The 18,711-nt window shown below is 42.4% G+C and overlaps 1 protein-coding gene across 1 annotated transcript in view; it reads left to right on the top strand.

Annotated features, from left to right (window-relative positions):
• ADGRB3 (adhesion G protein-coupled receptor B3) overlaps positions 1 to 5,365 on the top strand; it is a 1,794,610-nt gene extending 1,789,245 nt beyond the window's left edge. The window contains exon 28 of the mRNA XM_029595665.1: positions 5,284 to 5,365. Within this exon, the coding sequence (XP_029451525.1) occupies positions 5,284 to 5,349 (66 nt within the window). The 3' untranslated portion in view covers positions 5,350 to 5,365. The remainder of the gene's footprint in view (positions 1 to 5,283) is intronic.
• Positions 5,366 to 18,711: the final 13,346 nt, after the last annotated feature.

Below are 18,711 nucleotides of genomic sequence, written 5' to 3'. Positions count from 1 at the left end.
CATGTTTTTTGGCATGCTTGGTTGCCGTATCCAAAATGTTCTTGCGTTCCACCTGAATATGCCTGTGGTTCACTGTGCTGGTAACTTGGGTATCCCATTCTGTTTGTATGCCAGCATTCCTCACTCCTGCTGTCATACTGCTGCGAGTGCCCACGAGTACTTTGCTGCGGTGCCTTGTTTGTCGTCATCCTCTCACCGATGTTCAACACAACTGCTTCCTCTGTCCTGTTCACCGTTGCTTCCATATCTGTCATTTCCTCCATATCCTTCACTTGCCGTTCCGCTCTCTCGATTAGATGCTCTACTACCACCTCTTTTTCCTCTGCTGCTCTCCCCTTTTGTTCTCCTTCTTCCTCGCCCTCTCTGCTGTATTATGGTTTCAGTGTTCACTCCCTCCTCATTGATTTTTTCAATCGTCGTGGAGCACATCAATCTCTTATTTCTGCCTGTGTGGCCCTCCTTTCACGAGGCTCGTGTAATGCTGTGGGATGACATGATGTGCCTATGATTGTTGCAAGAAATCAGTGGTTTATTAATTGCTGTTAATACATCGCTAAACTTCTCTTTGATCTACTTGCCCCCTTTCCCCTCTTGTCCTGTCTGCCCTCCATCCTATGTAGATCTCTCTGCCTTGCCTACCCTGAACACCCCTGCATCCCACCTGCTCTATCCGAGGGGATGTCTATTCTCCCTCTGCCTGTCTGGGCACTTTATTGCCCATGCTGCTCATTACCCTAGGCTTTTATGTATGCATTTTTGCTTATTTATTTATTTTTTATACTGTAAGGTAAGGTAAGGGCAGTGGGCGGGCCGCCCATATATCCGCAAAAGCTGGTGTATTGCCTCCCTTCCTCTCTATAAAGTGGCTTGCCCAGGGTCACCAGGAATCACAGTGGGACTTGAACCCTAGTCTCCTGGTTCATAGCCCGCTGCTCTGACCACTAGGATACTCCTCCACTCCTAATCCTGTACCCGGCTGCCACCCCCATGTTCCATGTGCCACCAGCTGCCAGCTACAGTACCGCATAGCTCTCGGCGACCTCCTACACAAAAGGCCTTTACGAGCTATAGAGGGCCCACTCCCTTCCACCCCGACTCGCTCTGGCCCCCCCCCCCCCCCCACCCACGCTTTCGTGTGCCCAGGGAGGGCCCTTCGTTCCTGAAACTTGGCTGCAGCGCTAATTACTTGGCTGCACTCCACTTAATCTGAATTATGGGGATCAGGGGGGCCCCCTGTACTTCTGTATTTTTTTTTTAACCAACTGGGCCACCGCGTATCCCCTTTAAAAAACCTGTTGGATGCCATGCATAACTCAATAATAATCATCGTCCCCAATGACCCAGGAAACATTGCCCTGAGGGGGCGTACCCTCCCCTGCTATGCTGCCCAGGATGGCTAAGGTGGAATAAATCCCTGCTGCCCTTGAAAAAACGGAGGGGGGATGGTGAAGTTAAGATTTAAGACAGTTTTTTATTTTTATTTTATTTTTGTTTTTTATACTTACGTTTTAAAGCCTGAGTACTCTGCCTGCTCTGCTACATGGTGTGCTCCAGCCAAGATCTCTGCTGTTATCCTGGCAGTCCAAACTGCCGGGGTAGAGCGGGTCTGGGCCTTGCATGTGGTGCTGAGTCAGCACCTGTGCACTCGGTCGCACTGCTAGCTCTCTCAGGCCTTCGCTGGGAGGAGCTGTCCGATTGCTGGGTGGTGTTCTCAGCACCACGTTGGCATCGCTGTAAGGCCTGGACCCACGGTCGTGATTTTATTTTTTTTTTTTGTCCTGCACTGCTTCCTCTGCGCTGGCTCCCAGGGAAAAATAGGGGCACTCTCTCCGGTCCTGCTCTCCTACTTCTGCATCGGCTCCAGGGGAATTAGGGGAGCTCTCTCTGGTCCTGCTCTTCTTCTTTCCTCTGAGCTGGGTCCTGGAAAAACGTTTGTTTTTTTTTCTTGTCCACAGCCCTTTAAAGGGCTGGCTACGTCATCGGCCGGCGCCTCTGTCGCCTCCGATGACGCGCGCTCATCTTCCCACTCCTCCTCTTCCCCACCCCCGCCATCGGGCTGCCAGCCCCACTGCGGGGGCGGCGCGTCCATTATGGGGTGGGCTCTGGCCAGGAGGCTCAGGGCCACCGATTGCATCTAACATATACACATGTATGTTAAAACAACAGAGAAAGTATGTATCTACGGAGCAGGACTATCATCATATTTTATAAATTGTGAAGCATCTGATGTACAGTTTATAAAATACTAGTATTAATCTCCATTTACATTTGTAAATGCTGTATCATGGATATAATTGAAAGTTAGACTGTAACAGGACAAATCAGATAGCTGAGTATTAAAACATTGTGCACTTGATTTCAAAGCACACTTTTAATGCTCAGCTTGAAATGTTTTTTAATTCCCGATGCAGTAAACTAATGCTATTCAAATTCATAGGAAGTTAAAAAACGTGCATAAACTTTAGAATGTGCTTTTGGCACAGGCTGAAAGCACATGTTAACTCATGAAAGGGGGTAGGGGAGGCATTCCTAACGGGTCATGATCTATTTTTTTTTTTATAGTGCTCTAAACTTAACTCCAGTTCTTACTCAGGAGTTACGTTTCCAGTATTAAAAAAGGTGCGCTGGCCAAACGCAGTCTCTCTGCTTTGGTGCACACCGCTTAAAGCCTTCATTTGTATGGGATTTCCATGTGAGGGTGCTAAGTAGTTCTCCTGTTTAGAAATGCACATTTTCTGCATGCAAAAATTCTTGCCGCATCAACAGTAAGTTTTGCGCACAGAAAATGTGTGGTCAAGTGCAGGCAGAAAAGTGCATTTGGCTGAACACACGTTTCTGCATCGTCCTGTAAGAGTGGCTTGAGCACCCCACAGTGTAAGAACAGTCCAAGATACAATGAGAGGGGCAAAGTGACACAAATAGTGGCAGGAACACCACAAAGCACCAAAAGAGGGGCAGAATAGCACAAAGAGTAGAAAGAACACAATAAAGAAACATAAGAGGAACAAAGGGCATCAACAGTGGGTGCAGTACTCCAGGGCATCCAGTGAGAGGTAATGGCTGGAAGAAGAGTGGCATCAATATTCTAAGGTATAGAGTTAGGGTTGGGACTTTTATTGTTGTTATAATCCATGTACAATCTAGTGTGGATTCACACACACACAGTCACTTTGCTAGAAACAGAGCACAGTGAACATCAGATGTGTGCTGGCTATGTACACAGAGTGGGTGATTTTCAAAGGGACATCTTAGGTAAAGATGTGCTTTACCCACAGAAATGGCCTTTTAGAAAATTGTGTGACTGATACATGCACAAAATTATGTGAATACACACTGTAGGTGCAAACTTTTAAGTGCATAGAGGTGAGAAACACCATGTGGTGGAGTCTGGGTAGGGTTGGGACTTATATGCATACTTTTTGATTTTAGAAAGTGTGGGACTGATTTTAAAAGCCCGGCACATGCAAATCCCAGGAGATACGAGCGTGGCCGGGCTGCATGCGCGCTGAGCACATTTTCCAAGTGGCCCAGCCACACGCATATCTCCTGGTATGCATGGAAGTGCTGGGCTTTTAAAGAGAAAAGGACCGTGGGCGAGGGCTGGCCAGTGTGCGGACGCTACTACTGCTTCGGAGAGCAAATAAAAAGCCAACAAATTTAAAAAAAAAGTAGTTGGGGAGGTTTTGAGGTTGGGGAGGAGAGGAGAGGAGAGGGGAAAAGGGAGGAAGGATAGGTAGGGGGTTAGGAGAGTTCCCTCCCAGTCCACTCCTTTATTGGAGCAGACTATGAGGGAACTGGGGAAGGCCCGATCTCATTGCAGCATATGTCAAACAAAATTCCCTCCCTTTCTGCGCATGCCAATATGAAATGAGGTGCACATGTGTATGCGGGCAGCCTAATTTATAACATGTGCATGCTGAGAACCGCATGCACATAGACGCCTGCACTCCCCTTTTAAAATTTACCTTCTCATGTATAAATTATTTTCTGCAAAACTGTAAGCATTAAATAGCAAGTATAATTGTGTGTGCAAATGTTTGCCGGGATAATGTTTAAAGTGAGCATACACATGTAAGTTCACTTTGAAAACTGGTATAACTTGAGTATAAAATTGTTCATAGATTTATATAGGCTGCTATAAAATTGCCTCATAAGTAGTGCAAGAATGAGTCACATACATATTTAATACATTGTACCATGTTACTGTTAGCAGCATATATAGAACACAATGACAGTGAATGTAAGAGTACAGCTTGCTTTCTTCTCTAAATCTAAAGATTTTCTTCTAACCATTCTTTAACGCTGGAACCTTGAAGCAAAAAACTTCAAAATCTCTGCTTTCTTTCTGAGTCTAACAGAGGAATGACAGAGAACAAAATGATTACTGGTACTCAGTTTTCACCTAAAAAATAATGAAGATTATGCAAGCAGCTGCAAGTAGGATAGGCTGGTTGAAAGTGTGCTGACATATGATTGGTCCTGCTCCTTCCTTGCCCCTATCTGGACCAACTCCAATCTGTCTGGCTTTGCTTTCTCCATAGACTTTAATGGGACTGAACTGAATAAGCTAAACTGAATAAGCTAATCCAAATCGAATTTAAAATCAACTCATTTGGAACAAATTTCACATTCAGATTATCTGAATTCACATTCCAAATATATATTTATATAAATCTCTATCTTTTACTATAGATATAGATATATCTGATGCAGGTTTTTAAATGCATTGCTTCCAATAACATGGTCTCATATTGTATTTGAGATAGACAAAATTCCCAAGAGTCCAATTCAAAATTATTTTTTGTATATAACCATTACATAGAAGTGATTTATGCACTAGAAAAAAATCAAATCGACCAATCCTTCCTTTTCTAATGTATAAATTCATTTTCTGTGGGGGATATTAGTAGAAGAAGAAGTTTGGGTGTGATTTTTTTATTTTTTGTTTCTTCACTTCCCTCTTCTTTTGCTCTGGTCTCAGTTACTTATAACAAAATATACAGAGAGGTTTTTAAACAAGGTATATGGTGTTTGCTGAAATATAGAGCATATCATCTCTTTATAACAAGAAAAAGTTCTCAATCATATATATTTTAAAATCAAAAGAGACATAGCTCTCATAAAAGTTTCTCTTTATAGATATTAGAAAGATTGTTCATGTTCTTAGTTGTGATTTTTCATTTATCAATCACAAGCAAGAATGCCCATACTTCTAAAATATTTTGAAAAATGGATCACATTTTAATGCTCTTCTTAATGTCTCTCTTTTCTCATGCTTTGTAGAGAAGAAAATCACGTTATTCTGACCTTGACTTTGAAGTAAGTTTCATTGATTTATTTTTGGTTTAAACTGCTTTTCTAAACAGCACATGCTTTGTGTCATTTATTAAACCAGCAACTATTTGCATGAAGCTATAAAGGCATTGTAAGTGCTTTTCAATAAACATATTGTATACTGTGTATGAGATAAGCTCACCTGTCTATAAAACTTAAAGAATTCTGTCACATAGGTGTTCCTTATTGACAGATTTCATTCCATGGTACCAAATCAGTTTAAAAATGAAAAAATCAACAAGATATTTCTACTGACGTTTAGAAAACACCAAATGTGATTATATTTCCTAGTGCTGGATGTGAACGTTTTATATTTTCTTTGTTAAATGGTACTTAAAAAAACGTTGGCATAATTATCAGCATGGTTTAAATTAGATATCTTCATTACACATTCTTTTCTTACATAACAGTATAAAAGTTTTTCTTTTACATTGCATTGTAGTAGGAATTATATAGCTTGGGTAATCAATAACTCAGGGCTGTATTTTCAGCAATGAACAGAGTTCTGATTTGCACATTTATTTTGACCATAAACTGATAAGTTATCTGGCTAAATGAGGAATTCTAAATATTCACCCTTACTTATCTGGCTAAAAGTTAGCCGGATAAGTCATTGTCTAGCTAAAATTGAATGGAATAAGAAAGAGGCATGTTGGAGACATTCTGCGATAGGGATAAGTTAGCCAAATAACTTATCCAGCTAACTCTCCTCTTTGGAGTTAGCCAAATAAATTAGTTGGCTTTCTCTTGATATGCCAGATTACTTTAAACCTAACCAGCAATGTACAAAAGATGTCTGGTTAGGTTTAAAACCATCCTACTGCTGTTAACCAAATAACTTTAATCAGGGATATTGCCACTGAATATTTGAGACAACTTATTTGGCTAAATATTGCTGGATAACTTGCTCTTTCTCTTCCTTACTGAATATTACCGCCTTTATTTTTTGTAAGTAATTTCAGTTTTGTTTTGTTTTTTTGTGGGAGACCTGGCAATTTCTTCGTGCTCCCTTAGTCTTCCAGCTTTATCAGACCAGCATCAGTCATGGCATTTTCCCTGTTTTATAATGTCTTTTCTCTCACCACCTAACCTAGCTAAGGCAGAAAGAGTCCTTAGTCAAGGCAACAAACCATGGGGGTCATTTTTCAAATTGCGATGGATCGTTATAGTGTACGTTAGGGAACGATAACGCCCTAACACACGGGATAACGACTGAATCACGACTTTAACATTTAAATGAGGGAAAGGAGCGAGGTCAGGGCGGGGTTTGGGCACGGTAAAAAATATTTTTACGTTGGCACCGCTGTGGACGATAATGTTTTACGCATTATCACAGGTAGTAGCACCAGAAATAGCAACACCTTTTGCAGTGGCACTATGGGGCAAAGGTGTGCAGTGTGGCCGCAACTGTGGTGGGCAAAAACACATTGCCGCAGTGCGACTGGCTGCACACTATTGCCCCACCCCTTTTCTGGCCGCGGCTTCTCATTCCGCTATATTTATAGCGGAATAATAAATCCTACATTAAGACTCCTTCCAGAACCCAAAGGCATGTGCCCTGAGTCTGGCCACTAGTGACTGTCAATGTACTCATGTGCAAGGGTTAATGTGCATTAAAAGGGCAATTTTCAGAGCAATTTCCATAGGTCAAACTGTGTTTGACCTATGGAAATTGACTTGTTTTTGAAAATTACAATCTATACAGGTAAAATTATGCATGACATTCCACAAAGCATGTACTTTTACCCACATTATAGTGGAGACATTTTAGTTAGGTCAGCAGAGAAAACAATGCCTATAGTTTGGGATTTTCAGTACCACTTACATTGTTTTAGTTGGAAAAGGTACCTGCAGAAAAAGTAGGTGTCTCTATGGATACTTTTTCGTTTGCAAATTTTAAAGTGAAAAGTCTTTGCAGTTATGTGGGTGTTGTGGAAATAGCCTTCTAAATGCACTAAAGCATGCAATAGGTAATGCATTTTAGTGCATTAGTTCACATTTGTTTACATTAGCATTGAATAATGCAGATTTACTATAACATGGCTTACTAATGGAAAAATACTTAAATAACCTAATTAAACACAAAAACATGCCATTCACTCATTTACAATTATAGCAAGTTACTGCAATTTGTGTTAACTATTGCATCTGTGTTAATGCCACTGTTAATGTAAAAGTTTAAATATATACTCCAGAGATATAGTTCAGATATCACATTAATAGAGATGTTAATGCCAAAGTTAACATTAAAAACAAAAACCCCTGTTTTTAATGCAAGATGTACTAAGGGCTTTCTTTTTTAGTCTGTCATATATTAATTGCACTGCTAATGTCTGAAATAAAATTAATGTATTAATCCACCTTAATTGCCAATTTTAATGCAGTTTAGTACATCGGGTCCTAGGTGTCAACTTTGTGTGATAACTGACATTCCCTCGGCAAGATTCTGTGAATGCTGTCTCCAGAGTATTCCAAGCTTTGTTTCATCTGAGAACTAGAAACCAAGCTTAGGAACCAAACCCAGGTCTCTCTCATGAAAGTGAGTCACCAGGCCATCCTCAAGTAGCCCAGTGGTTAGAGCAACAGGCTGCAAACCAAGGAAACCAGGACTCTAATCCCACTGCTGCTCTTTGTGATCTCAGCAATTCATTCTACCCTCTATTGCCTCAGGTACAAACTTAGGGCCTGATTTTTAAAGCGTTTACTCCAGTAAATCTGGGTTTTACTCAAGTAAATGCACGTTACTCGAATAAGTAGACTTTTCAAAATTGCTACAATATATGCCATTAAATTGTCCATAGGATTTATTCGAGTAAATCGGTTTTACATGCAAACTGCTTTTGAGAATTATTCCCTTTGAATGTAAGCCCATAGGGAAAGGGAAATACTTCTGTACTTGAATGTAATCTGCTTTGAAGTGTCAAAAAACAGAATATAAATTTAAAAAATATATATATTCTAAATATGACAATGCAGATATATTAATACATTTGTGTACTTTGCAAAATCTAAAAGCCTGATTTTAAAAAGCATGTGCATGATTAAAATTGGGTTTTACATGTGTTGTAAATGCACTTTACCCATGTAAGTGGGCTTTTAAAAATTGCTACAATATATGCCATTGAATTGTGAATAGGATTTACCCATGTAAATGCACTGTACATGGGTAAATTTGAAAATTGCTACAATAGTAGTTACATTTGTAAATTACCCCTTTAGTTTTTATTTTTTATATTATTGTAGATTTATTAATCACTTAAAGGTTGATTTTCCAAATGCTACTTGTGTAAAAATTAGCATATATAAGTAAAGAAGAGCGAGTACATTTGTGTATGTAAAAAAGGAGTGGTTCAGGGATGTTCTGGGGCATGGCCAACATTTAAGCATGTAGGTTGCTATTTTATAAGTAACTTACACATGTAGATTTGCAGCTTGATCGCGCATCTTTACACCTGGTCCTTTATCTGGTGGGAGTGAATAAATGCCTTTAATGTGAAATCCTGACTGAGTAGGTGGTCTGGGTGAACTGGGGGGTAGTTGAGGCTGAAGAGCCAGGAGGGTTTCGATGATCTGGAGACGGACTGTGTAAACTAATGAACTAATTGATAAAAATGGTAATTTTATTGACGCATGAATGTTGGAAACTCTGCCGACTTACACAAATAAAAAGCAACTTATGGGGGATAGATGCATGTAATTACACGTGTAAAATCTCCTAGTATATGTTTTTAAAGTGAGAAGTAAAAATACATGCATACAGCAGTTGCTGCTATTGAGCAGTCTAAGTCCAAAAAGTGCTACTTATCAGTTAAGGGGGTTACTTTCCAACTCACGTTATGACCAATTGCACCGGTAGCCCCTGTGACATAGTGAGGGCAAAGGCTATCGGCACCATTTTGATTACTGGCAGCCAACTGCCTGAGTGCAGGAGATCGCTCCTAGACCCCCGCTGGATCATCCATTGCTCCTACCATGTGACAGGGGCTGACCAATGGCATCGGTAGCCCCTGTGACATAGTGAGGTCAAAGGCTATCGGCACCATTTTGAATACCGGCAGTCGAGGACGTGAGTGCAGGAGATGGCTCCCTGACCCCCCACTGGACCACCAGGGAGTTTTGGTAAGTCTTGGGGGGGTCAGGAGGGTGGGGGATTGTTTAAATTCGCTCATTTAGATGGCCAAATAATTCGGCAAAGATTTGTTGTATTCATGGGGAATTGCGATACGTTTTGCTTCCCCACGAATACAACAAATATGGCCCTATACATTGCGGATTACCAATACGTAGGAAACGAATGCACACCCCTAATCTTCTCCTTCCATGGCTTTCAATGATACTTTTATGATGATAACTCCCAGATTTACCTAATCAGTCCTATCCCATTACCAGCTGGATGTCCCACTGTCGCCTTAAACTTAACAAGGCCAAGATGGAACCTTTTTTATTTTCCCTCTCCCAAATTCTCATCTCATCTCCCCATTCTTCTTTTTCTGTCTCGCTGGATGGCACTCTTTATCCTCTTAGTTCCCTGGGCCCGTAACATGGAGTCATTTTTAAAGCCTCAGTCTTCTTTCTTTACACACATACAGAACATTGCCAAAGCATGTTATTTCTTCCTTTATAAGATGACTAAAATCCATCCCTTTCTTTCTGAGCATGCTACCAAAATACACATCCCCAGAGATCTATGGTATACATCCCAGAGTTCTGAAGGAACTAAAAAATGAAATTTCAGACCTATTAGTAAAAATTTGTAACCTATCATTAAAATCATCCATTGTACCTGAAGACTGGAGGATAGCTAATGTAATCCCAATATTTAAAAAGGGTTCCAGGGGTGATCCGGGAAACTACAGACCGGTTAACCTGACTTCAGTGCCAGGAAAAATAGTGGAAAGTGTTCTAAACATCAAAATCACAGAACATATAGAAAGACATGGTTTAATGGAACAAAGTCAGCATGGCTTTACCCAGGGCAAGTCTTGCCTCACAAATCTGCTTCACTTTTTTGAAGGTGTTAATAAACATGTGGATAAAGGTGAACCGGTAGATGTAGTGTACTTGGATTTTCAGAAGGCATTTGACAAAGTTCCTCATGAGAGGCTTCTAGGAAAAGTAAAAATGTTGCGGTTCTGGCCGCGAGCGCCGCGACCAGACCCTTACCTCAGTGTTCCTGGACCTGTTCCCGCTTTCGTTGGCCTGGTTCCTGGCCTGTTCGACAGCGTCCCTGCGAGGGCCGCGCCGCCGGGAAGCCTTCTGTGGACACCCTGTCTCTAGGTGCGCGCGCGCGCGCCACTTGGGCGCTTTTCTAGGCCATTTCCCACCAGTGGTGACTTCGCCCAATTCCTGACGTCAGACGCCGCGGCCTTGATAAGCCGGCCGCACCCACCCAGTCTTTGCCTTGCAATGGGCTTACCTTCCAGATCCCTGTTGCGCTGTGCCCCGGAGCGATCTGCCCTGCTATTCGCTCCATTCCTGCTTGCCTGCTACAGTACCTGCTTGGTTCCTGCCTGCCTGCTACAGTACCTGCTTGGTTCCTGTTTACCTGCTACAATTCCTGCCTGGTTCCAGTACCCGAGTCTTGCTACAGTTCCTGCCTGGTTCCAGAACCCGATCCCCGTTACAGTACTGACCTACTGTCCTAGTCTGGTTCCAGTTCCCAGTCCTGATCCACTACCACCTAAGTCCCAGTGTTTGGGCCCCTACAGGCTCCTCCCGGGGGGGCTTCGGCTTCCAAGGGTGAAGCCACCTAAGTCCCAGCGGTTGGGCTCCTATGGGCTCCTCCAGGGGGAGTACCAGCTTCCAGGGTGAAGAGCACCTCTACGTCCAGCCAGAACATCTGCCTCCCAGCCTGCCATATACAAGAGACATTGACCATCTTTTCCCAGTCTCCTGCAGGTCAGCCTAAGGGTCCACCAGAGACTCCCATAACAAAAAAGTCATGGGAAAGGTGGCGATGTCCTTTCGTGGATTACAAACTGGCTAAAAGACAAGAAACAGAGAGTAGGATTAAATGGACAATTTTCTCAGTGGAAGGGAGCGGGCAGTGGAGTACCTCAGGAATCTGTATTGGGACCCTTACTTTTCAATATATTTATAAATGATCTGGAAAGAAATATGACGAGTGAGGTAATCAAATTTGCAAATGATACAAAATTGTTCAGAGTAGTTAAATCACAAGCAGATTTTGATAAATTGCAGGAAAACCTTGTGAGACTGGAAAACTGGGCATCAAAATGGCAGATGAAATTTAATGTGGATAAATGCAAGGTGATGCATATAGGGAAAAATAACCCATGCCATAGTTACACAATGTTAGGTTCCATATTAAGTGCTACTACCCAAGAAAGAGAGCTAGGCGTCATAGTGGATAACACATTGAAATCATCAGTTCAGTGTGCTGCGGCAGTCAAAAAAGCAACAGAATGTTGGGAATTATTAGAAAGGGAATGGTGAATAACATGGAAAATGTCATAATGCCTCTGTATCGCTCCATGGTGAGTCCGCAACTTGAATACTGTTTACAATTCTGATCGCCGCATCTCAAAACAGATATAATTGTGATGGAGAAGGTACAGAGAAGGGCTACCAAAATTAGAAGGGGAATGGAACAGCTCCCCTATGAGGAAAGACTAAAGAGGTTAGGACTTTTCAGCTTGGAGAAGAGACGGCTGAGAGGGGATATGATAGAGTTGTTTAAAATCATGATTGATCTAGAACGGGTAGATGTGAATCGATTATTTACGCTTTCGGATAATAGAAAGACTAGGGTGCACTCCATGAAGTTAGCATGTGGCACATTTAAAACTAATCGGAGAAAGTTCTTTTTCACTCAACACACAATTAAACTCTGAAATTTGTTGCCAGAGGATGTTGTTAGTTCATTTAGTATAGCTGTGTTTAAAAAAGAATTGGATAAGTTCTTGGAGGAGAAGTCCATTACCTGCTATTAATTAAGCTGACTTAGAAATTAGCCACTGCTATTACTAGCAACGGTAACATGGAATAGACTTAGCTTTTGGGTACTTGCCAGGTTCTCATGGCCTGGATTGGCCACTGTTGGAAACAGGATGCTGGGCTTGATGGCCCCTTGGTCTGACCCAGTATGGCATGTTCTTATGTTCTTTTATCCCATCCCACTTACATTAGTGTCATTTGGTCTTCTCAGATTTCTAAACTAGATTTCTCCTCTGTAATCTATTGAAAATGTTGCTGCATGACTTATCTTCTTTCAGTCCCACTATTACCATGCAATCCCTCTTCTCAAGTCACTGCAATAGCTCTGCATCCACTTCCAAGCACAGTTCAAGCTTACTCACTTACATATTAAATTACTCTGCAGCTCCTCATTACCTATCTTCTCTTCCCTCTCCCTTCATTTTTCCTTGTTAATTTAATTCACCAGGCAAGTCTCTCTTATCTGTGCCCTTTTCATCCACCACCAATTTCATGCACCTGCTTTCCAACTTCCTGTGCTGTCTGCCTAGATTAAACTTGCTGATCAATTCATCATGCTCTCTCTCTGGCCATATTCAAATTCAGTCTAAAAACTCACCTGTTTGAAGCTGCTTTCAACCCTTAATCACTTCTGTACCATAAATACACTTCCTGTATACCCATTTGTTATATATGTTTTTCTTGACTAGATTGTAAGCTCCATGTGTATTTGTACAGCGCTGTGTATGTCTAGTAGTGCTTTAGAAATAATAAGTAGCACCAAATCATTGTGATTTTGTATATTAATATGTGGTTTTGAAAGAAAACAAAAACAAAAGTTTGAAATGGGGAAAAAACAGCTGTATTAATCATATGCCAGCCTAGCATGGACAGATCAAGAACACATTTCTTCTTCACTGAAGCGAAAGAAAACACAAGGAATTTCAAATTATAATTCCCTTCTTACATAGACAGAATTTTATTGTATTTGGTTTAAGTAGGAGAAGAAGGTAAACACTGGCAGCCAAATTACAAAAAACAGACATGTTCTAACATTTAAAGAGAAAAATTGAGCTCCCACAAGAACAATGAATAATAATTACAGCATAGAAATGAAAACATCAGCAATATAGGCATCATCATAGAATTTTCTCTATGGCAACAGTTACCAAGACATCTAAGGCTGACGTTCACATCTTTCTACCACTCGACCTAGCATTTATCAACTGATGGTAAATACTGCATGATCTGTAGACATTAAGAAGCACCCTATGGTAGTGTCAATGCATAATTAACTGACTGAAATATAAACTCCTTGAGCAAGGGTACTCAGTGCCAGTCCTTCAGGTTCCCAATTAGATTTAGTTTCCATTATATTCACAAAGCTAGCCTGAACACCAGACTTGTTGGTAGGACTTAGAGGCTGCAGTTATGCAACCCACCATAGATTATTTAAAGTGCAAAAACATTTCATTCTCTTTTTCTTTGAGTCTTTTATTATTCCTATGGAGATGGAAAACACAATAGGGCATAGAAATAATATACTCAGATTTTAATGTATTAGTAATATGTAAGATTATAAGCCCCTTTGTATAGAAATTCCTATTATAATTTGCCTTCATCTATAGATGAAAAGGTGTGAACTAAAAATAAATAAATAACATTCATCATTGTGGACCTGGTTTATAAGATGGAATGCAAATTAAGGCTGTGCATTTCTTACACACCAATCATAAATAGAAAACACTCATGTGTCATAATAATGAGAGTAGAAGCACTATTATACTGATAAAGGATATTGGGGTTGATTCAACCCTGGTCTGTTTGGGTCTCCAGGAGACTCTGCATAAGAATGGTAAAAGGGAGGAAGTGGAAACAGGACATGAGGGGGAAGGAGAGTAAAGGGCAAATTTTATTGGGGCCTGGACATCCAGGCTGGTTCTGTCCAGGCTGCAACCCTACTATCATGAGGAAGAATACTAAAGTTAATTTGTAGGTCATTCTTTTCTTAAGCACATTTATGGAAAGTTATGTACTACTTAAATGAGGTATTGAAGTTCTGAGAGTTCCTGGAGCCAAGCAGAACTTGTAACATTCTGAGTTGCCAGCGAGCCTAGGGCCCTTCTGTAGAGCAGAAAGAAAGAATGCATATGCAGTTAATTCTAGGAGTTATAGTCTGAGAAACAGAGGGGTTTACTGTGTGGCATTCTTTATTAGGAATTATAGGTCCCAGAGACCCTTGCGAGGGTGGGGCAAAAGGTATTAAAATAATTTTTTTGGGGGGGAGGGTAGAATAGGGCTGGGGGGGGAAGGTAAGGGAAGGGGTGGGAAGTTTAGGTTAGGGGAAGGGAAGTTCCCTCACAGGCCACTACGATCTCGGAGTGGCCTGGGAGGGAACGGAGGAAGCCCGCGGGCGTCGGCACATGCAAGGTGCACTAGTGTGCACCCCCTTACACGCGCCAACTCCCAATTTTATAACTTGTGCGCTGGGTACATGTGCACATGCCGGATAGCACGTGCATATAGCATGGGAGGACACTGATCCAAGGTTCCCAGGGACAATGGAAGCTACCAGTGTGGCTGCAGGGGCATAGCATCCAGAGTGCACAGTGGTCCATGGGCACCACCAACTTTACTCCTGGGAGAATTCTGCGCTACTTCAGAATGTAGAATTTGCACAGAATTTCCCTACTGTCCAGTATTTGGGGATGCCAAGGAGGCCGCAAACAGAGCCCAGCCTGCTCACGGTTGAAGTTGAGAAAGGCCCGGTGGCCATGAGCAGAGCCCATCCTGCTCGTGGCTGAAGTGGAGAGAGGCCTGTGGGCCACTCATGGCTGAAATTAATTGAGGTCCTGGTGGCCAACAATGGAGCTCATCCCACTTGCGGCTGAAGATAATTGAGGCTCTGGTGGCCATAAGCGAATCCCATCCTGCTCGCAGCTGAAGTCAAGGGAGGCCCAGTGGGCCATAAAAGGAGCCCTCCTGCTTGTGGCTGAAGATAATTGAGGCCCCGGTGGTCATGAGCAGAGCACATCCCAATCACAGATGAAGAAAATGGAAGCCCTGTGTGGGTGTGTCTGTGATTTGCAGCCTGAGTGAGGGCATATGTGAGAGAGGGATTTTGTGAGGGTGCATGTTTGTGTATGAGAAAGGGAGCCCATATGAAGGGGTGTGTAATTGTTCAAGAGAGAGAAGGAGCCTGTGTGAGGGTATGTGAGTGTGTGTGTGTGAGGGGGAGAGGGAGAGGGAGTCCACATGTGTGTGTTTATGCCTGAGAGGGGGACCCCATGTGTGTGTGCCTGAGAGAGAGGGAGCGAGCGTGTATGTGTGTGTGTGTATGTGTGAGACTGAGAGTGATCCAGTGTGTGTGTTTGAAAGAGAGGGAGCAAGTGTATGTGTGTGTGCGCCTGAGAGAGAGAGAAGGAGGGAGCCAGTGTATATCTGTGAGCATGTGTGAGTTTTGAAAGAATTTTTGTGTATGTCTGTGACAACGTGAGAATGAATGAGTATGTATATGAGAGAGGAGAAAGTTTGTATACCTCCCTTCCCTTCCCACTAATCCATCACAATCTCAGGGTAACCAGAAGTCAAAGGTCCCCAATTATGGAAAATGAGTGATTATTTTTATTCTTATTGATTTAATTAATTGGGTGTATTTTGTCCTGTATGATGTTTCGAAATATTTTATTGGTGTTTGAGAAATTTAAAAAAATATATGAGTTTGTATTTATTGGATGTTATTCTGTTTATAAACTTTTTTGAAATATTAATTCTTTTTATGAGTATGGCTTTACTATAATGACTGATGCTTTATATTTCTTGATTTTATTGCTTGATGTTTTCTGAGGAATGATGATGTTTCTGTTTTTCCATTGGATCACATAGGGAGGTACATTTTAAAAAAGTGTGCGCGTGCGTACTTTTGTTCGCACACCAGGCGTGAACAAAAGTATGCCGGCGCGCGCAAGGGGTGCACTTTTGTGCAACTTGTGCGCGCCGAGCCCTGCACGCGCTGCCCGTTCTCTCCGAGGCCGAGCGGCCTCGGAAGGAACTTTCCTTCCGCCTCCCCCCACCTTCCCCTCCCTTCCCCTACCTAATCCACCCCCCGACCCTATCTAAACCCCCCCTACCTTTGTCGCAGAAGTTACGCCTGCTTGAAGCAGGCGTAACTTTGCGTGCGCCGGGCCGGCTGCCGCGTGCCATGTTCCGGTCCAGGGGCTGGTCCGGAGGCTGCGGCCACGCCCCCGGAACGCCCCCGGGACGAAACCACACCCGCGGCACCGCCCCGTATGACGCGCCGGCCGCGTCACGCCCCCGACACGCCCCCTGATGATGCGCCGACCACGTCACGCCCCCTGACACTCCCACCCCAAGAAAGCCCCAGGACTTACGCGAGTCCTGGGGCTTTGTGCATGCCGGAAGCCTATACAATATAGACTCGGTGCTCGCAGGGCCATTTTAGAAGGGTTACATGTGTACCTTATGCGTGTAACCCTTTTAAAATCTGGCCAACAGAGTCTGACTTGTTGCAGTTTCCAAATCAGTTTTTGTCTGCACTTTTCCATTTATACTTTATGGTCACTTTATTCTGCATTTTGTGAGGGTCTGTCTGTGTTCTGCTAAAATGTTGTTTCTATGTAGGGATCTATAGCAGCTTGGCTTGTTTGTTTTCCTAATAGGAGATGCATTGGTACTTTAGGGCCTGCTGAAATTTTTCAGTGCTGCCTTTTCATAGATAGGGTTGTAATTGAGTGCTTGCAGTTAGTGCTGTTTAGAATGGGAGGTTTATTATATTGTAATTGTAATTTAGTTTCCTCATGGCTTTCTGAGGAACAAGCCACACCTAACATGGGGTACAATAGTCCTAATACCAAATGTGCTCCATGTGTCTTTTTGACTTTTATGCAGGATTTTCTGGTTGGCACCACAATAGTGCATGTAAATATAATACGCATACTGTTATTATATTTTTACTTAAAAAGATTGTACTTTGAGTGTACATTTTCATATAAAATTTTGCATTATAAATGCATAATTTTAAATTTTGTGTGGAGAGGGCCAGGCACAAATTTGTAAGATTCACTAAGGGTTCCTAACACCCTTGTACTGGCCCTGATTAAAAAAGAATACAAATTACATGTAAAGAAGAAAAAACAAACAATCAAACGAGAATTAGAAGGGGCCAGCACAGTAATTGTTCACACAAAGCAGCAATAAAGCTAGCACTGGCCCTGTGCAGCAGCGCCCCCTGATGATGTGCTACAGGGATTCCTATCCCTCCCCAGTGAGAAGAGAACCCATGTGGTGGTGAGTGGAAGAGAAGGGTTGAGTGATTGAGAAAGAAGGGAAGTGGGATGAATGACTGAGAGGGAAGGTATATGGTGAGTGGCAGGGTGGGGTGAATGACTGAGAGGAAAGGGAAGAGGCAGTGCGTAAGCAATAGGAAAAGGGGAATGAAGAAGTGGAAAAAGGGAGTAAGAAGAAGAGAGGGTAGAAGGGTTTTGTATATGTGTATGTGAGAGAGGAGAAAATGTGTATGTTTCCTGCTCCCCTCCAACTTCTCTCCACTAATCCATACCAATCTCATGGTGACTGAAAATCAAAAGTTCCCAGGTATTACTTCAAAATGTTTCTGGTAGTGAAAGGTGTTTATGTGACTATTGCTCTGGTAACACCAGAATTTGAATTTTCTTTAGTATGGTGACTTGGTATGGACTGTCTCTTGGAGTGCGCATCCCTTTTGGGTACTTTAGCAGGGGTGACAGTGGTGGTGGTGGTGGGGGCAGGGATGGATATCTCATCCTATCCTGTCCCTTTCCTCTGGCAGCAGATTGCCATGAGCTGTTTCTAACTGCCGGCATCAGTTACCAATAAAGTAAAGTTCTGCTCTTGTTCTGGGCTGCCAACACTCTGAGCTACCTCTCAAAGCCTGACATCATCATCATCATCATCATCATCATCATCATCATCATCATCAAAGGTCAGCTCAATGTCACATGTGTTAGCACATCAAAGGAGACATTTTGAGCCTGGCCTTTATTGATGATGTCAGGCTGGGGAGGCAGCTCGGAGAGTTGGTCACATGGCAGCAGCAAATTTTCTGATGCAGCACCAACTTCATCAGTCACCCTAAGCCCCTGTGTGGCTGGTAACATATACTGGCCCAAAAGTGAATGATGATGTAGGGATGGTAGTCTACATATTGTACAAAGAACTGAAACAGGAATAGGGAAAATTACTTGGAAGGAAAGGACATTTCCTCTCAATCTCTCTCTCTCACAAAAAACACACAATGTCTGCCTATGATTAGAAATCAGGGAGCCAGAAAAGCAAGAAGATAAAGGAGAGGGAATTAAATTAAGCTAAAGGATACCAAGAAATCCTTCAGTTTTTCAAAATAGACAAGGCCTTTCTGAAGACTTGTCCAGGCAACATACTAAT

The sequence above is a fragment of the Rhinatrema bivittatum genome, chromosome 3 (genome assembly GCF_901001135.1).
Source record: "Rhinatrema bivittatum chromosome 3, aRhiBiv1.1, whole genome shotgun sequence".
In the NCBI taxonomy this organism is placed as follows: domain Eukaryota; kingdom Metazoa; phylum Chordata; class Amphibia; order Gymnophiona; family Rhinatrematidae; genus Rhinatrema; species Rhinatrema bivittatum.
Note: the sequence above shows the minus strand (reverse complement) of the source record. Positions and strands in the feature narration are given on the sequence as shown.